Genomic DNA, 19,189 nt, shown 5'->3' with positions numbered 1-19,189 from the left:
CCATCCTACCTCTTCGACCCACGGTCTGCCCCAAGTCCCCGCTCCCAAACAGCTCCCATCTCTGCCCGCCTACCCCCATGCCAGGCTGGCCTGTCATCATCATCATCAATCGTATTTATTGAGCGCTTACTGTGTGCAGAGCACTGTACTAAGCGCTTGGGAAGTACAAATTGGCAACATATAGAGACAGTCCCTACCCAACAGTGGGCTCACAGTCTGAAAGGGGGAGATAAAATCAATCAATCAATCAATCAATCGTATTTATTGAGCGCTTACTATGTGCAGAGCACTGTACTAAGCGCTTGGGAAGTACAAATTGGCAACACATAGAGACAGTCCCTACCCAACAGTGAGCTCACAGTCTAAAAGGGGGAGACAGAGAACAGAACCAAACATACCAACAAAATAAAATAAATAGAATAGATATGTACAAGTAAAATAAATAAATAAATAGAGTAATGAATATGTACATATATATATATATATATATATATATATATATATATATATACATATACAGGTGCTGTGGGGAAGGGAAGGAGGTAAGATGGGGGGGATGGAGAGGGGGACAAGGGGGAGAGGAAGGAAGGGGCTCAGTCTGGGAAGGCCTCCTGGAGGAGGTGAGCTCTCAGCAGGGCCTTGAAGGGAGGAAGAGAGCTAGCTTGGCAGATGGGCAGAGGGAGGGCATTCCAGGCCCGGGGGATGAGGTGGGCCGGGGGTCGATGGCAGAGGAGTGGAGGGTGCGGGGTGGGCTGTCCTTCTTCCTGCGGCGGCTTGGCTTGTCCTGGGCCAATTCTTGGAGCGAGGGCTGGGCCGGCCCGGTCCCTGACTCCCCCGGGGAGTTGCAGAGACCCTCCAGGCCCCTGACCCCCCAGGCGCATAGGCCTTCTTGTTCTTCCCAGCCCGCACGCTCCCCGCCTCCAGCCCCAAAGCCCAGTGGATCCAGATCCCCATCACCGGGCCCTTTGCCATCCTCCCGCAGGGTCCCCGACCGGTCCCCACTTGCCACCCTCGGTCTCTCCCCAGGGAGGAAGCGGCTCCCTGACCCCGGACTGCTGGCCGAGCGCTTCCTGCTGCGGAAGTCATTCGTGCGTGACCCACAGGGGACCAACCTCCTGTTCGCCTTCTTCGCCCAGCACTTCACCCACCAGTTCTTCAAGACGTCGGGCAAGATGGGCCGCGGCTTCACCAAGGCCCTGGGCCACGGTGTGAGTACCCGAGGGTCGGGAGGCCGGGGATGCGGGGGCAGGCTCTCCCTCCTAGGGCTGGGTGGCCGGGAGCCGGTCTGGTCATAGTCTTGCCAGGAGAGGGGAGGAAAGGGAAACTGAGACCAGAGCCTCACCCTCCCCTGCCCACCAGCATGGGGAGAGCCTTGCCGAAACATTTAACCATCTAGTCCAGCCCCCTGTCCCTGGGCAGGATGGTCTGGAAACTGTCCCATGCAAAGAGGACTCTTCTATCTCCCGTTTTCCTAAACACTCACTGAGTGCCTCAGTTACCTCATCTGTAAAATGGGGACTAAGACTGTGAGCCCCACGTGGGACAACTTGATCACCTTATTTAGAGAAGCAGCGTGGCTCAATCGAAAGAGCACGTGCTTCTCTATATGTTGCCAACTTGTACTTCCCTAGCGCTTAGTACAGTGCTCTGCACACAGTAAGCGCTCAATAAATACAATTGATTGATTGATTTGGAGTCAGAGGTCATGGGTTCAAATCTTGGCTCTGCCAATTGTCAACTGTGGGACTTTGGGCAAGTCACTTAACTTCTCTCTGCCTCAGTGACCTCATCTGTGAAATGGGGATTAAGACTGTGAGCCCTCCGTGGGGCAACTAGATCACCTTGTAACCTCCCCAGCGCTTAGAACAGTGCATTGCACATAGTAAGTGCTTAATAAATGCCATTATTATTATTATTATTATGTGTACAGCACTATACTAAGTGCTCAGGAGAGTACGGTAGAACAGAGCTGGGGGACACATTTCCTGCCCACAACCATCTCCAGAGGCGAAGCTGCCTCAAAACTTCCTGCTCTTACAAACACTTAATTAATCCATCAGTGATATTTACTGAGCACTTACTGTGTGGATGACATTACACTAAGAATTGTTTTTTTCATGGAATTTAAGCACTTACTTTGAGCCAGGCATTGTGCTAAGCTCTGGGATAGATAAAAGCTAATCAGATTTGACACAGTCCATGTCCCATATGCGGCTCACATGGGGTTCACGGTCATAATCGGAATTTTACAGATGAGATAACAGAGGCACAGAGAAGTTAAGTGACTTACCCAAGGTCACACAGCAGTGGCTAGAGCACGTGCCTGTATATATGTATATATGTTTGTACATATTTATTACTCTATTTATTTATTTATTTATTTTACTTGTACATATCTATTCTATTTATTTCATTTTGTTGGTATGTTTGGTTTTGTTCTCTGTCTCCTCCTTTTAGACTGTGAGCCCACTGTTGGGTAGGAACCGTCTCTATATGTTGCCAACTTGTACTTCCCAAGCGCTTAGTACAGTGCTCTGCACACAGTAAGCGCTCAGTAAATACGACTGATGATGATGATGATGAATCAGAAGAACCTGGGTTCTAACCCCGGCTCCACCATTTGTCTGCTGCGAGACCTTGGGTAAGTCACTTAACTTCTCTGTGCCTCAGTTACCTCGTCTGTAAAATGGATAGTAGGACGGTGAGCCTCAAGTAGGACAGGGAGTGTGTCCAACCTGATTACCTGTATCTTCCACAGCCCGTAGAATGATGCCTGGCACATAGTAAGGGCTTAACAAATACCATTTTAAAAAATGGTGGCGGAGCTGGGATTAGAACCCAAATCCTCTGACTCCCAAGACCGTGTTCTTTCCACTTGGGACTTGGGGGAGTATAATGAAATAGATCGATCCCTGGCCTTAAGGGGTTTACAGTCTAGCGGAGAAGTTTACCGTCTAGCTACCCTCTACATAACCCAACTATGTGTTGACCCAGGAGGCCCTCCTACTCCAGGCTGCCATGTTCAACCCGTGGTCATGGGTTCAAATCCTGGCTCCGTCAATTAGCCATGTGACTTTGGGCAAGTCACTTAACTTCTCTGGGCCTCAATTACCTCCTCTGTAAAATGGGGATTAAAACTGTGAGCCCCACGTCGGACAACCTGATCACCTTGTATCCTCCCAAGCGCTTAGAATGGTGCTTTGCACATAGTAAGCGCTTTACAAATGCCATCATCATTATTATTATTATCATTATTATGTTGCAGTGCCGATGGGAAACCCATCGATGAATGAATCAACAGTATTTTTGAGCAGCTACCGTTTGCTGATGTTGTACTGAGAGAGTACAATAGAGTTAGTAGATGTGATTCCTGCCTTCATAGAGTTTACAATCTAGCAGGGAAGACAGACACTAGAATAAATTACAGATCATCATCAATCGTATTTATTGAGTGCTTACTGTGTGCAGAGCACTGTACTAAGCGCTTAAGAGGTTAGGAATAAAGAAAAGGGGGACATGTGTGTATAGCTCAAAGCAGGCTGTGGGGTCTTTGGATCAGCAGCTCTGCCTAGCATTTAGAGCACTGAGAGGTTGAAGAGAGGAATGGAGAGATAGAAGGATCTGGATTCTAATTCTGGCTCTAGGACTTATCTGCTGTGTGACCTTGGGCAAGTCACTTCACTTCTCTGTGCCTTCTGGGATTAAGACTGAGAGCCCCATGTGGGACGGGGAAGGGGTCCCGCCCAATTTGCCGGTATCCACCCCAGCTCTTAGTACAGTGCCTGGCACAGAGGAAGCATCTAGCCAATACCAAAATTATTATTATTACTGGTGACCGAGGGAAGGTTAGGGGACAAAGCTGAAGAACTGACAGTCTTTCCCCTTGAGAGCAGACTGGGCGTGCCCTGCCCCATCTTCTTCCCTGGGTCCAGTCCTTCCTTTATCTCTTGCTGCTCTGCTCACCTTCCCTTCTGCTCTCAGGTGGACCTAGGCCACGTGTACGGAGACTCACTGGAGCGTCAGCACAAGCTACGGCTCTTTAAGGGAGGGAAGCTAAAACACCAGGTATCCGAGCTGCCCCCAACTAGGGCTCTGGTGGGTTGGGAGGAATTAATGGGGACCAGCAGCCCACCCCTCTGCCGTCAGTGGAGAAACTCCCTTGGGGCCCAGCCAGCCCCCCAGCCCTGCTTGCTCTTCCCCTCAGAAGATTACTCCCCAAGGTTTCTGGGGTGAGAAGGGCTGGAGAGAGGAGGGTTTGGGGGATGGGGAGGGAATTCTGGGGAGCACCTACGGCCACCCTCTTGCCCTGACATCTTCTGGGCCCAGCGGTGCCCAGAAGGGAGACTGGCATAGTGGACTCCTCAGGGAGGGAGCAAAACGAGGGACCCAGATGGTGCCACGGGGCCAGCGGATCAGGTCCTGGTGCCTAGCTAACCGGGAGAAGTGAGGGGGAGGCAGAGGGAGACAAGGAGAAAAGGAGGAAGAGGAGGAGGAGCAGCCGATTAATCAGTCGTATTAATTGACCACTTACTTTGCATTAAGTGCTTGGGAGAGAACAATCTAACAGAGTTGGTAGACACGGTCCCTGCCCACACAAGCTTACAGTCTGGAGGGGCAGACAGACATGAATATAAATAAATAAATAAATAAATCATATTTATTGAGCGCTTACTGTGTGCAGAGCACTGTACTAAGCGCTTGGGAAGTACAAGTTGGCAACATATAGAGACAGTCCCTACCCAACAGTGGGCTCACAGTCTTAATAAATTATGTATATTACACAACTGCTGTGGGGCTGAGGGAGGGGTGAATAAGGGTGCAAATCCAAGTGCAAGGGTGACGCAGATGGGAGTGGCAGAAGAGGAAAGGAAGGCTTAGTCAGGGAAGGCCTCTTGGAGGAGACGTGCCTTCAATAAGGATTTGAAGATAGGGACAGCGATCGTCTGGAGAATATGAAGAGGGAGGGTGTGGGCGAGAGGTCAGTGGTGAGATAGATGAGATTGAGATATAATGAGTAGTTTGGCATGAGAGGAGTGAAGTGTTCAGGCAGGGTGGTAATAGGAAAGCAGTGAGTTAAGGTAGGAGGGGGCATGGAGTTTCTGTTTGATGTGGAGATGGTTGGACAACCATCGGAGGTTCTTGCGGAGTGGGGAAATATAGACAGAACATTTTTGTAGAAAAATGATCTGGGCAGCAGAGAGAAGAATGGGCTGCAGTGGGGAGAGACAGGAGGCAAAGAGGATGGATGGATGGTGGATGGTTGGAGGATGGAGACAGGAAGGATGGTGGTGTCATCTACAGTGATGGGAAAGTTAGGGGGATGTTGTGATGGTTGAACCAAGAGGATTTAATGATAGACTAAATATGTGGGTTCAATGAGGGAGATGAGTTGAGGATAACATTTCTGAGACAGGAACGATTGTGGTGCTGTTTACTGTGACAGGAAAGTCAGGGAGAGGGCAGGGTTTGGATGGAAAGATAAGGAGTTCTGTTTTGGATGTGTTTGAGGTTTTGGTGGGACATCCAAGTGGACATGTCCTGAAGCCAGGAGGAAATGCTAGACTGCAGAGAAATAGAGTTTAGGGCTGGGGAGAGACAGGAGGGGAGAGACAGGAGGCAAGGAGGTCAGCAAGGAGGTTGAAGAAAAATCAAGGCAGGCTAGGATAAGTGCTCGGATTGACGAGGTAGCGGTTTGGATGGAGAGGTGAATCAATAAATACGATTGAATGAATGAATGAATGAAAGTGCTGTGGGGCTGGAAGCGAGGGATAAATGAACGGAGCAAGTCAGGGTGACGCAGAAGGGAGTGGGGGAAAAGGGCTTAGTCAGGGAAGGCCTCTTGGAGGAGATGTGCTTTCAATAAGGCTTTGAAGGAGGGTACAGTCACTATCTGTAAGATACGAGGAGGGAGGGCGTTCCACGCCAGAGGTAGGATGTGGGCAAGAGGTCGGCGGTGAGATAGACGAGATAGAGGTACAGTGAGAAGGTTAGCATTAGAGAAATGAATTGTGTGAGCTGAGTTGTAGTAGGAGAGTAGCTGTTGTTGGGTAGAGACCGTCTCTATATGTTGCCGACTTGTATTTCCCAAGAGCTTAGTACAGTGCTCTGTACACAGTAAGTGCTCAAAAAATACGATTGAATGAGTGAATAAATGAGGGGGTACGGGCTTTAAAGCCATTGGTGAGGAGTTTTTGTTTGATGCAGAAGTGCATGGGCAACCATTGGAGTTTCTTGAGGAGTGGGGAAACATGACCTGAAGGCTTTTGTAGAAAAATGATCTGGGCAGCAGAGTGACGTATGGACTGGACTGGGGAGGGACAGGAGTCAGGGAGGACAGCAGGGAGGCTAATACAGTAATTAATCAAGGTGGGGTACGATAAGTGATTGGATTAATGTGGTAGCAGTTTGGATGGAGAGAAAAGGGTGCATTTTAGCAATCTTGTGAAGGTGGAATCGACAGGATTTCAGGATAGATTGAATATGTGGGTTGAATGAGAGAGTCATAGGACAACATCTAGGTTACAGGCTCGTGAGACAGGAAGGATGGTGGTGCCATCTATGATGATGGGGAAGTCAGGGGGATGTTGTGATGGTTGAGCCAAGAAGAATTAGTGATAGATTGAATATGTGGGTTCAATGAGGGAGATGAGCTGAGGATAACGTTTGTGAGACAGGAAGGATTGTGGTGCTGTCTATAGTGACAGAAAAGTCACAGAGAGGACAGTGGTTGGATGGAAAGATAAGGAGTTCTGTTTTGGACATGTTTAAGGTTTTGGTGGGGCATCCAAGTGGCCATGTCCTGAAGACAGGAGGAAATGCTAGACTGCAGAGAAATAGAGATAATTCAGGGCTGGAAATGTACTTTTGGGAATCATCCGAATAGAGGAAGTAGTTGAAGCCATTTGAGCACATGAGTTCTCCAAGGGAATGGGTGTAGATGGAGAATAGTAAGGGGCCCAGAACTGAATCTTGAGAGACTCCCACAGTTAGAGGGTAGGAGCCAGAAGAGGAGCTCTTGAAAGAGTTTGAGAATGAGCTGCCAGAGAGAAAGGAGGAGAACCAGGAGAGGACAGTGCCAGTGAAGCCGAGGTTGGATAGTGTTTCCAGGAGAAGGGGATGGCCGACAGTGCCGAAGGTGGCCGAGAGGTCGAAGAGGATTAGGATGGAGTGGAGGTTGTTGGATTTGGCCAGAAGAAGATCATCAGTGACCTTTGAGAGGGCGGTTCCTGTAGAGCAAAAGGGGCGGAAGCCAGATTGGAGGGGGTCAAGAAGAAAATTGGAGAAGAGGAACTGGAAACGATGGGTTTCGACATTGGGAGAGGAATGGTAGGGGTTGGGATGATAACTGGAGGGAACCGTGGGATCAAGGGAGGGTGTTTTTAGGAAAAGGAGAAGGAGGAGGAGAAGGGGGAGATGCCCTGTCCCCTCAGCTCAGGGCCCAACCCTCTTCCCACCCTGTCACCCCGCAGCCTGCTCCAACAGCTCCAGGCGGCAGAGGCTGGGATGAGGATGTCCTGGGGAAAGGACCCTGAGTGAGGGGCTGGGGAAGGGGCGAGGAGGCTGGACACCAACCCCGTGCCTCACTTGTCTCCCGCTTCCATCATGGCGCCCGCAGGTGCTGAATGGGGAGGTGTACCCTCCGACTGTGATGGAAACACGGGCGAACATGACATACCCGCCTGGCGTGCCGCTGCACAGGCAGCTGGCCGTGGGCCAGGAGGTGTTCGGCCTGCTCCCGGGGCTCATGGTGTTCGCCACGCTCTGGCTACGTGAGCACAACCGCGTCTGTGACGTCCTGCAGGCCGAGCACCCGTCCTGGGCCGACGAACAGCTCTTCCAGACTGCCCGCCTCATCCTCATCGGTAAGAGAGGGGCTCACCCCTGGCTTCGGGACTCCTGGGGACCCAGGGAGGGGAGCTCTCCTGTCATGTCCCTCCCCTCCTCCATCTAGCTTGGGTAACCCACCTCTGGCCCTGCTGGCCAGCCTTTCCCCTCAATGTCCCTGCTCAACCAGCTCTCCTCTCAGTGCTCCCTGCTCATCCGGCTCCTCTCCTCAGTGCTCCCTGCTCAACCAGCGTTCCCTTCATTGCTCCCCATTCAGCCAGCCCCTCCTTCCTCGGAGAGCCCAGATAATCAGCCGGTGACCCAGTCAACCTGAGCAGGCCATCTTTCTAAATGTGAAATACAGAAACTCCCACCCAGATTCAGCAGATGCGGCGAAGGCAGGGGTTCTGCTGGTTTAGTCTCTGCTGACAGGGGTAGAAAGGAAATTGGCCCGGACAAATACCCCTGGTGTGGGGAGCCTAGGGAGAGAGTGCTCTCCTATGAGGATTCACCCCCAAATAGCTTGCCCTGTAGCGTAGACATCGGAGTTGGAAATGTACACTTGGCGCAGTCAGCGCTGTAGAGATAGCCGGCCCGAGGGAGCGTCCGAAGGCGTGGCCATGAAGGACCGTGGTCGGGTTCCAAGGCGTTGTGTCGGCCTCATTGGCTCTGCTTCATCTTGAGATGACGTGGGGTAGGGGATGAGTCTGCAGCCTGAAGGTCAAACCATTTCCTCTGCCATGATAGACTCCATCACCTTCCCGATGGTCGCGCAGACTGTCTGCATCCACCCCCGCCCCAGTGACGTTTACCCCTTTTGGCTAAGTGGAGTCGATTATCCGGGCCCTGTGAGTCACTGCTCTACCACACGGCCCTGGCCTCGGGCTCCACCATGGTTCAGACTGGGGGCTAGGGCCCCTGAAGTCTGAGACCATGATTCATCGGATGGTGCTGTGTCCTCTCGGATAGGCAAGGACACCCCTGGGAACGGTGAGGGAGGGTGTCGCAGGAAGGATCCAATCAGGATGTTGTGCGTGGCGGAATTGGATAGAGGAAAGGTTAAGAGGCCGCACACAGTACCGTACCAGCCACGAGTCCTCAGGTCCACATAGTGACCCACTTCCTCCGAACTGTCAAGCACGGAACCCCGTGCGCCATCATCATATCACTCCTGGGAAAGGAAGGCTGAGTGGGCAGGGAGAAAGAAGGGTGAATATAGATGGGGGTCCCAGAGAGGTCAAGTAACTTGCCAGAGGCCCTGCGGTAGTTTGGAAGCCAAGCCAGGGCTAGAGTGCTTGCCCAAGCCAAGGGGCCTCTGTCGGACCAGGGCCCCGGGCAACCCCTTCATCCCTCGCCTTTCCCCGTAGTGGCCACCAAATGACCCCTCTCTCTACTGCTAGGGGAGACCATCAAGATCGTCATTGAGGACTACGTCCAACACCTCAGCGGTTACCATCTGCGGTTGAAGTTTGATCCAGAGCTACTGTTTGGGGTCCAGTTCCAGTACCGGAACCGCATCGCAGTGGAGTTTAACCAGCTGTACCACTGGCACCCCTTGATGCCCGACTCATTTGTGGTTGGGGACCGGGAGTACAGCTATGAGGAGTTTGTCTTCAACACCTCCATGCTCCTGGACTATGGTGTGGAGTCGCTGGTGGATGCTTTCTCCAGGCAGCCTGCCGGGCAGGTTGGAGGGGGAGGTCTTCCTTCTGGACTCAGCCCCACAAACTTCCTAGGAATCCTTCCCGTGCTTATCCTCCCTCTCTCCCCTGCCCCTCTCACCCCCACTCTCTCTTTTATGGTATTTATTAAGCTCTCACTATGTGCCAGGTACTGTACTTAGCACTAGGGTAGGTACAAGCTAAGTCCCACATGGGCCCAAAGTCTTAATCCCCAAACAAGCAATCAATCATATTTATTGAGCACTTACTTTGTGCAGACTTAGTACAGTGCTCTGCACACAGTAAGCGCTCAATAAATACGATTGATTGATTGCAGACAGACCGCTGTACAATATACAGAATTGGTGGAAACATTCCCTGTCCATAATGAGCATTTTACAGACGAGTTAAATGGTGCACAGAAAAGTGAAGGGACTTGCCCAGAGTTACGTAGCAGACAGGGGGTGGTCAGGATTAGAACTCAGATCCTCTGACTCTCAGGCTCCTGCTCTTTCCACTAGGCACACTGCCCCCCGTTTTTTATTTTTCCCCTGCCCAAGTTGCCCTTCTTCTGTTTCTGTTCCCATCCTCTTGTCCTTCTCTCTTTTAGACCAGGGCTGTAGGCCACTGTCTCCTGGAAGCTCACCCTGATTTACCCAGCAGCCCTCTCCTTAACGCATCCCTCTCCAACTCATCCCTGAAACAGTTGAATCTCTGGGGACACAGGGATGCAGGTTGACAGTGCCTCAGTCTTCCGCATTGGACTGGGGCTCCCAAAGCCCGACATTAACTGTGTCCCGTTCCCACACCGGACTGGAGGCTCCAGCTTGGTTTCTCGAAGAGGGACCCTAGGCTCTCGGCGTCCAGCTGGGTTCCTAGTGGGCGCCTGATAGACGAGGGGACTAAGTCACCAGCTGTTCCCTAGGATGACTAGGAGGGTTGAGGGCCAGCCTGGCAGTGGGAGATTGCCTCCGGTGTGCAATTGCCTCTGTATGCCCAGTTGGGCAGGGGCGGGCGATCTGGACTGTCCCGATGCAATCCCTAGAGGTTGAGACTTTCCAAAGCAGAGTGCTTCCCAATTCCTGGATTCTGCCGGCCTCTGCTGCCACCCCACAGTCCTGTCCTAGGCTCTATCCAATGCCAAGGATACAATGCCTACAGTAGTAAGCACTTAACAAATACCATCATCATCACTATTATTATAAAGCACCAGGGCTCTGTGATTTACGGAGGTCATCTTTTCCACCCTCCAGCCTCCAGAAAGGCTTCACCCAACCCTATCCAAGCAGATGGTACTATAATGATGGCATTTATCAAGCGCTTACTATGTGCAAAGCACTGTTTTTAGACTGTGAGCCCACTGTTGGGTAGGGACTGTCTCTATATGTTGCCAATTTGTACTTCCCAAGCGCTTAGTACAGTGCTCTGCACATAGTAAGCGCTCAATAAATATGATTGATGATGATGATGATGATGTTCTAAGCGCTGGGGAGGTGACAAGGTGATCAGGTTGGCCCACGGGGGGCTCACAGTCTTAATCCCCATTTTCCAGATGAGGGAACTGAGGCACAGAGAAGTTAAGTGACTTGCCCAAAGTCACACAGATGACAAGTGGCAGAGCCGGGATTTGAACCCCTGACCTATGACTCCAAACCCCGTGCTCTTTCCACTGAGCCACGCTGCTTCCCTAACAAGTACCATAGTTTATTATTATTATTTTTCTATGACACCTGCTCTTGGGTGTAGCAGATCCAGACACTGGGTATGAGGCTAGTCCATTTTTTTTAACGGTATTTGCTACGCGCTTAGCGCTTAGTACAGTGCTCTGCACACAGTAAGCGCTCAATAAATACGATTGACGATGATGATGATGATGATGTGCCAGGCACTGTACTAAGTGCTGGAATAGATACAAGCTTATCAAGTTGGACACAGTCCATGTCCTACACGGGGCTCACAGTCTTAGTCGCCATTTCGCAGATGAGATAACTGAGGCACCAACAAGTTAAGTGACTTGCCCTAGGTCCCGGAGCTGGGGTTAGAACCCAAGTCGTCTGTCCCACAGGCCTGTGCTGACCCACTAGGCCTTGTTGTTTCTCACCTAAATATTTCTTGCTGTAGTTGAAGCCTGTACCCTCCCGCTTGGTCAGGCAAAATTATTCTGACCTCCTCTGCCATCCCAGTGGTCCCTTCCGCTCGGCCGGGTTTCCCTGGTCCGTCCCCGCCTCTCTCGGGCAGGGGCAGCTGGTGACGACCGCATGTTCTGTTTCCAGATTGGCGGCGGGGGGAACATCAACCGCCACATCCTCCACGTGGCCATCGGGGTCATTGAGGAGTCGCGGGAGCTGAGGCTGCAGTCCTTCAACGAGTACCGCAAACGTTTTGGCCTGAAACCCTACAAGTCCTTCCAGGAGCTCACAGGTCAGTGGCCCCACCCCCCGCTCACTCTCCCTTGCCCCTATCCACCCCCTGCCAAGATCCACCCCTCTCCCTCCGCTCCATCCCCATGGCACCCTGGGGGATGGTAGTTCATTCATTCATTCATTCAATCGTTTTATTGAGCGCTTACTGTGTGCAGAGCACTGTACTAAGCGCTTGGGAAGTACAAGGTGGCAACATATAGAGACGGTCCCTACCCAACAGCGGGCTCACAGTCTAGAAGTTGTTCCTCCACCGTGCCTGGGGAACGTGAGAAGCAACGTAGCCTAGTGGAAAGAACTCGGGCCTAGGAGTCAGAGGAACTGGGCTCTAATTCCAGCTCTGCCGCTTGCTTGCGGTGTGACCTTGGGCAAGTCACTTAGCTTCTCTGGGCCTCAGTTTCCTCAGATGTAAAATGGAGATTAAACCCCATTCCTTCCTACTTAGACTGTGAGCTCCAAGTAGAAGATGAACGGTGTGCGACTTGATTAACTTGAATCTACCCCAGCGCTTAGAACAGTGCTTGACACAGAGTAAGCGCTTAACAAATACAACAATAATAATAACAACAATAACTGCGTGGAACCCCCAAGAACCCTGTATATATGTATATATGTTTGTACATATTTTTTACTCTATTTATTTTATTTGTACATATCTATTCTATTTATTTTATTTTGTTAGTATGTTTGGTTTTGTTCTCTGTCTCCCCCTTTTAGACTGTGAGTCCACTGTTGGGTAGGGACTGTCTCTATATGTTGCCAATTTGTACTTCCCAAGCGCTTAGTACAGTGTTCTGCACATAGTAAGCGCTCAATAAATGCGATTGATGATGATGATGATGACCCTCCCTGGAGAGTCTGTCCCCGTCATTCTCCTGCTCCACTAGCCTGGGCAGGGATGATCCAGCTAGTCTGGAGGCCAGGGAAGGGAAGGCTGACCTCGGGATGGCCTGGCTGACACTACGATTTTGCTTTGGGGAGTGAGGAAGCCCCCAGCCAGCCCGGCAGGAGCCCGGACCCTTCACTCTGAATCCTGAGAACCCTCACGGAGCAGCGTAAAATGGGCCAAGAGTCCAGGCTGGGAATGGGGTATCCGTGTCAGGTGGCGGACAGAGAGAGAATGGGGGCGACCACATCGCTGGCCGTGTCACAGCTCGGGGAAGGCCCTGCCCTCTCCCATCTTGCCCCACAGCCTGTCTGATCCGATCAAGTCTGAGGGCCCCGTAGGTCCTGCCCCAGCCTGGGGGTTCAGGCCTGTGCCCATGGGAGGTGAGCCTCCTTGGGCCCACACGTCAGTGGCTTGCATTTGCCCTGCCCCACGCCCCAGCCCACCGGGCAGCTGGAAACAGGGTCCGGGAACTACCAAAACCGAACTGGGCCCCCAGATCTGCAGGTCACATCAATGGGCTTTCTTTGTGTGTGGTATTTGTTCAACACCTACTATGTGTCAAATACCGTTCTAATCCCTGGGATAGGTACAAGCTAATTAAGTCAGATAAAGTCCTCGTCCTGCATGGGATTCACGGCCTAAGCAGGAGTGAGAACAGGTACCCCGATTTTAAAGTTGAGGAGATGGATGCACAGAGAATTAAAGTGACTTACCACTTCTTCTCAGAGTGGCTTCTCAGCGTGGTCGGTCCTAAGCCGACCCCTGCCACTGCTCGCCTCCGTGGAATCTAGGCCACTGGCTGCTTTTGACCTATTCGGGGCCCAGCCCAGAGCCCCCCGTGCGTCCCCCCCAACCGTGTCCCCTTGTGCAGGTGAGCAGGAGAAGGCGTCCGAGCTGCAGGAGCTGTACGGCGACATCGATGCGCTGGAGTTCTACCCGGGGCTGCTGCTGGAGAAGTGCCAGCCCAACGCCATCTTCGGGGAGAGCATGGTCGAGATCGGCGCGCCCTTCTCCCTCAAGGGCCTCCTGGGCAACCCCGTCTGCTCTCCCGAGTACTGGAAGCCCAGCACCTTCGGAGGGGAGACTGGCTTCAACATCGTCAAGACGGCCTCGCTACGCAAGCTCGTCTGTGCCAACGTCAAGACCTGCCCCTATGTAGCCTTCCACGTGCCCGCCCCCGCCCCAGGCGAGCGGCCCCGTGAGCCGTCCAGTGAACTGTGAAGCGTTTGGGGGGAGCGGAGCGGGGAGAGAGGGAGCGAAGAAGAGCTGGCCACGTCACCGCAGTGGGAGCCAGCGGGATTTCTGTTGGATCAATCAGTCGATCGGTCATATTTATTAAGCGCTTTGTGCAGAGCACTGTACTAAGACTTGGCGGATATATTCCCTGCCCACGATGAGCTTACAGTCTAGAAGATCCTCCAGAGCACTGAATTTCCTTTCCCCCTTTTCCCGAGACGTTTTAAGAAATGACACCCGGGCTTTGGTCCCCTGAAAGACAATCCCCGCAACCTCGAATCCCTCCCGCCTCCCGCCCTCTTCCCAACCCTCACTTTCCAGCGGAATGAGAGCTCGCTACTGTCCCTGCCTTGGCCGCCCGGCCCTCTGGCCCACCCGACCTGCCCAGGGGATGAGAGAGGCTGCCCTTTTCCCACCGTGGAGCCCACTGACAGCCTTCTGAACACCAGGCATCCCTCTATCCACCTGGAAGCAGCAGACACACACGATGTTGTGTGCATCCCATAGGCTGTGTAACGCAGTGCAGTCGCGTCCCCAGAGTACGCAAAACGTTGGAGAAAATCTGCAGAACCTAGAACGTGTCACCGGAGAGACGTCCGCCTCCCCGTCTGTCAGTCAGTTGTATTGATTGAGTGCTTACTGTGTGCAGAGCACTGTACAAAGCGCTTGGGAAAGTACGATATCATAATAAACAGACACATTCCCTGCCCACAATGAGCTTACAGTCCACAGGGGGAGGCGTTGATATAAATAAATAAATTCCAGAAAACGTACGTAAGCTGCGGGGCTGGAGGGGAGATGAGTGCCAAGCGCTGTACTGGGCGTTGGGATAAATACGAGATAATTGGGTTGGGTTCAGTCCCTGTCCCTCAGGGGGCTCACAGTCTAAGAGGGAAGGAGAACAGGTATGGAATCCTGACAGATGAGGAAACTGAGGCACAGACAGGCTACGTGACTTCATGCTCCTGTCTGGGCCCCTGGGATCGCAGATGTTGCTGGGAGAGGGAGGCTGAAAATAAGACAGGCCGAGATCCAGTCTCGTCCAGGGTGAAACGGGCTGAGTGGCCAAGCTAGCTAAGGGATTGGGCTAAGAGAGGTTCCTGCTTGGCCTCCTGCGGGCTGGTTCCCTGCACCCACTGTCACAGATGCATCCGGTCACCGCGGACACACTCACTCACAGATGCACGTGTTTGTCTTCGAGCACACACTCACTGGGACACCCGCGAGGGCAGCGGATGAGCCTCTGGCCCGAGACTTCAGGAGCGAGAGCCTGCGCGAAGGAATCGATCAGAGGGATGGCGGTGGGCCCCTTGCCCCGTCGTCCCTTCCTATCATCATCATCATCATCATCAATCGCATTTATTGAGCGCTTACTATGTGCAGAGCACTGTACTAAGCGCTTGGGAAGTACAAATTGGCAACACATAGAGACAGTCCCTACCCAACAGTGGGCTCACAGTCTAAAAGGGGGAGACAGAGAACAAAACCAAACATACCAACAAAATAAAATAAATAGGATAGATATGTACAAGTAAAATAAATAAATAGAGTAATAAATATAAATAATATATATTTATTTATTTATATATATATATATATATATATATATAAATAAATATAAATAATAAATAATAAATAGCCTGTGCCCGCTGGGGCTCGGGGGCCAGAGACCGAGTTAGGCAGAGGTGCAACACGTCACCCGGTGTCCGCAGAGGCGGGAACCCGGGATAGCGGTCTTACTCGATTGCCAGCTCCGATCTGAGAGTCGGGGATGGACTCCAGCCACCTAGCCCTCTCATCATCATCGGTGGGATTTATTGAGCACTTACTGGGTGCAAAGCACTGTACGAAGCGCTTGGGGGGAGTACAATACAGTACAGAATTGGTTGAAACGTTCCCTGCTGACGACGAGTCTAGAGGAGGTGGTGGACATTAGCCCACTGCTGGTGCTCTGGACAAAAAATAATAATAATAATGACATTTATTAAGCGCTTACTATGCGCAAAGCACTGTTCTAAGTGCCGGGGAGGTTACAAGGCGATAAAGGTGTCCCACAGGGAGCTCACAGTCTTAATCCCCATTTTACAGATGAGGAAACTGAGGCCCAGAGAAGTTAAGTGATTTGCCCAAAGTCACACAGCTGACAATTGGCGGAGCTGGGATTCGAACCCACGACCTCTGACTCCAAAGCCCGGGCTCTTTCCACTGAGTCACGCTGCTTCTGGCTAAGAGGTGGCAGAGCCCTGCCTGGGCCGGGCACTGTCCCCTCCTCTGCCCTCCAGTAACAACCCTGCCCCACTCCTTCTCCTTCTTCCTCTTCCCGAGTCCCCATCCTGGAGCGCCCGTGAGATCTGGGGCTGCATCCATGTTGGGACTGAGAAGGAGGTCTGAGGTCGATCAGGGTCCCCCAAAGGTCACCTAATCCAGTCCCCTGCCTCTGAGCAGGCCTGGAGCACCATGGCCTAGTGGAAGGAATACAGGCCCCGGAGTCACAGAACCTGTCCTTTTTTTTTTTCTCCCATGGTGTTTGCTAAGCACTTACAACTTGTACTTCCCAAGCGCCTAGTACAGTGCTCTGCACACAGTAAGCGCTCAATAAATACGATTGAATGAACTATGTGCCAGGTAGAGAAGCAGCGTGGCTCAGCGGAAAGAGCACAGACTGGGGAGCCAGAGGTCGTGGGTTCTAGTCCCGGCCCCGCCGCCTGTCAGCTGTGTGACTTTGGGCAAGTCGCTTCACTTCTCTGGGCCTCAGTTCCCGCATCTGTCAAATGGGGATGAAGACTGTGAGCCCCACGTGGGACAACCTGATTACCTTGTATCTATCCCAGCGCTTAGAACAGTGCTTGGCACAGTAAGCGCTTAACAAATAACAACATTATTATTATTATTCTTATTACTGTCGTTCTAAAGCTCTGGTGTAGATACAGGGTAATCAGGTTGGACACAGTCCTTGTCCCACACGAGTCTCACTGTCTTAATCTCCATTTTACAGATGCGGTAACCGAGGCCCAGAGAAGTGAAATGACTTGTCCAAGGTCACACGGCGGACAAGTGGTGGAGCTGGGATGAGAACCCAGGTCTTTCTGAATCCCAGGCCCATGCTACATCCATTAGGTCATTCTGCTTCCCTTAAGTCATTTCACTTCTCTGGGCCTCAGTTTCCTCATGTGTAAACTTTGACATGACCTCCCACTTTGACTGTGAGGCCCATATGGGACAGGTGCCATGTCTGACCTGATTATCTTTTTTTCTACCCCAGAGCTTAGTACATAGTAAATGCTTAACAAATGCCACAGTTTATTATTATTATTATTATTCCTATTACTATGATCTTTATTAAGATTCTACTGAAAACTTCCCATCAGAAAGATTCTCCAGGGTCACAGGCCTTCCCTGAAGAGACATCGTGACCCGTCTCAGACACCAATATCCACCTCTCCCTTTTTAAAAAATGTAAACGGTATTTGTTAAACGCTATGCTACTAAGCACTGGGGTAGGTACGAGCTAATGAGGCTGGACACAGTCCATCTCTCACATGGGGCTCCCATTTTGCAGACGAGGTAACTGAGGCCCGGAGAAGTAAAGTGATTCTCCCAAGATCACACAGCAGACAAGTGGCAGAGCTGGGATTAGAACCCAGGCCCTCTGACTCTCAGGCTTGTGCTGTATTCACTGGGCCAAGCTGCTTCTCGTATCTAGCCCAGAATTCCTCCTTTTTCCTCTTGAGTTGTCCTCCAGGATGGTGGAAAACACAGTGAATAACTGTGAGCCTTCAGGAGGCAGTGACTAATTCCCCCTCTGCAGTCTTGGCTGTCCCCCGGAGCCAGAGGGGAGACTGGGCTGTGGGTGGGATGGAGGCCCAGGAGAGGCTGATGGCTTTATTATTCTTATTATCATTATTATTATTATGGTATTTGTTAAGCACTTACTATGTGCCAAGCACTGCTCTAAGCACTGGGGGAGAGACTGGGGGAGAAGGCCTCCTCCAGGAGGCCTTTCCAGACTGAGCCCCTTCCTTCCTCTCCCCCTTGTCCCCCTCTCCATCCCCCCCGTCTTCCCTCCTTCCCTCCTTCCCTTCCCCACAGCACCTGTATATATGTATATATGGTTCTACATATTTATTACTCTATGTATTTATTTTACTTGTACATATCTATCCTATTTATTTTATTTTGTTAGTATGTTTGGTTTTGTTCTCCGTCTCCCCCTTTTAAACTGTGAGCCCACTGTTGGGTAGGGACTGTCTCTAGATGTTGCCAATTTGTACTTCCCAAGCGCTTAGTACAGTGCTCTGCACATAGTAAGCACTCAACAAATACGATTGATGATTGATGATGACAAGGTAATCAAGTTGTTCCATGTGGGGCTCACAGTCTTAATCCCCATTTTCCAGATGAGGGAACTGAGGCACAGAGAAGTTAAATGGCTTAGAATGGGATTGGTTAAATGGGATTCGAACCCGCGTCCTCAGATTCCCAAGCCCGGGCTCTACCCTCTAGGCCACGAGACTGACCAATCCGGCCCATCACAGCCTCATGTTTCAGCCCTCTGTCTCCTACCCCTCTTGGACTGTCTGTCCACAATCCATCTGAACATGAGCCGTACCCCAGTCAGCCAGTCCGTGGGATCCAAAGAGACAAGAAGATCCGGAAGGAAGCGGTGTGGCCTAGTGGGAAGGGCCTGACCCAAGAGTCAGGGGACCTGGGTTCTAATCCCCGCGCTGCCACTTGTCAGCTGTGTAAACTTGGGCAAGCCACTTCACTTCTCCGGGCCTCAGTTCCCTCCTCTGTAAAATGGGGATTAAGACTGTGAGCCCCTTGTGGGACATGAGCTGTGTCCCATCTGATTATGTCATATCTAACCCAACGCTTAGTACAGTGCCAGGCACGTAGTAAATGTGTGTCCAATCTGATTATGTCGTATCTAACCCAACGCTCAGTACAGTGCCAGACACGTAGTAAATGTGTGTCCCATCTGATTATGTCGTATCTAACCCAACGCTTAGTACAGTGCCAGACACGTAGTAAATGTGTGTCCAATCTGATTATGTCGTATCTAACCCAACGCTTAGTACAGTGCCAGACACGTAGTAAATGTGTGTCCAATCTGATTATGTCGTATCTAACCCAACGCTTAGTACAGTGCCAGGCACGTA

At 51.5% G+C, this 19,189-nt stretch overlaps 1 protein-coding gene across 1 annotated transcript in view; it reads left to right on the top strand.

The window, feature by feature from the left end:
* PTGS1 (prostaglandin-endoperoxide synthase 1) overlaps window positions 1-14,703 on the top strand; it is a 35,924-nt gene extending 21,221 nt beyond the window's left edge. The window contains exons 5-10 of the mRNA XM_038745084.1: window positions 1,027-1,208; window positions 3,982-4,065; window positions 7,616-7,862; window positions 9,225-9,511; window positions 11,759-11,906; window positions 13,666-14,703. Coding sequence (XP_038601012.1) covers window positions 1,027-1,208; window positions 3,982-4,065; window positions 7,616-7,862; window positions 9,225-9,511; window positions 11,759-11,906; window positions 13,666-14,015 — 1,298 coding nt within the window. The 3' untranslated portion in view covers window positions 14,016-14,703. The remainder of the gene's footprint in view (window positions 1-1,026; window positions 1,209-3,981; window positions 4,066-7,615; window positions 7,863-9,224; window positions 9,512-11,758; window positions 11,907-13,665) is intronic.
* The last annotated feature ends 4,486 nt before the right edge of the window (window positions 14,704-19,189 follow it).

Source organism: Tachyglossus aculeatus, chromosome 4 (assembly GCF_015852505.1).
Source record: "Tachyglossus aculeatus isolate mTacAcu1 chromosome 4, mTacAcu1.pri, whole genome shotgun sequence".
Taxonomy (NCBI): Eukaryota; Metazoa; Chordata; class Mammalia; order Monotremata; family Tachyglossidae; genus Tachyglossus; species Tachyglossus aculeatus.
The sequence above is the reverse complement of the archived record's forward strand: the minus strand, read 5'-3'. Positions and strand labels throughout refer to the sequence as shown.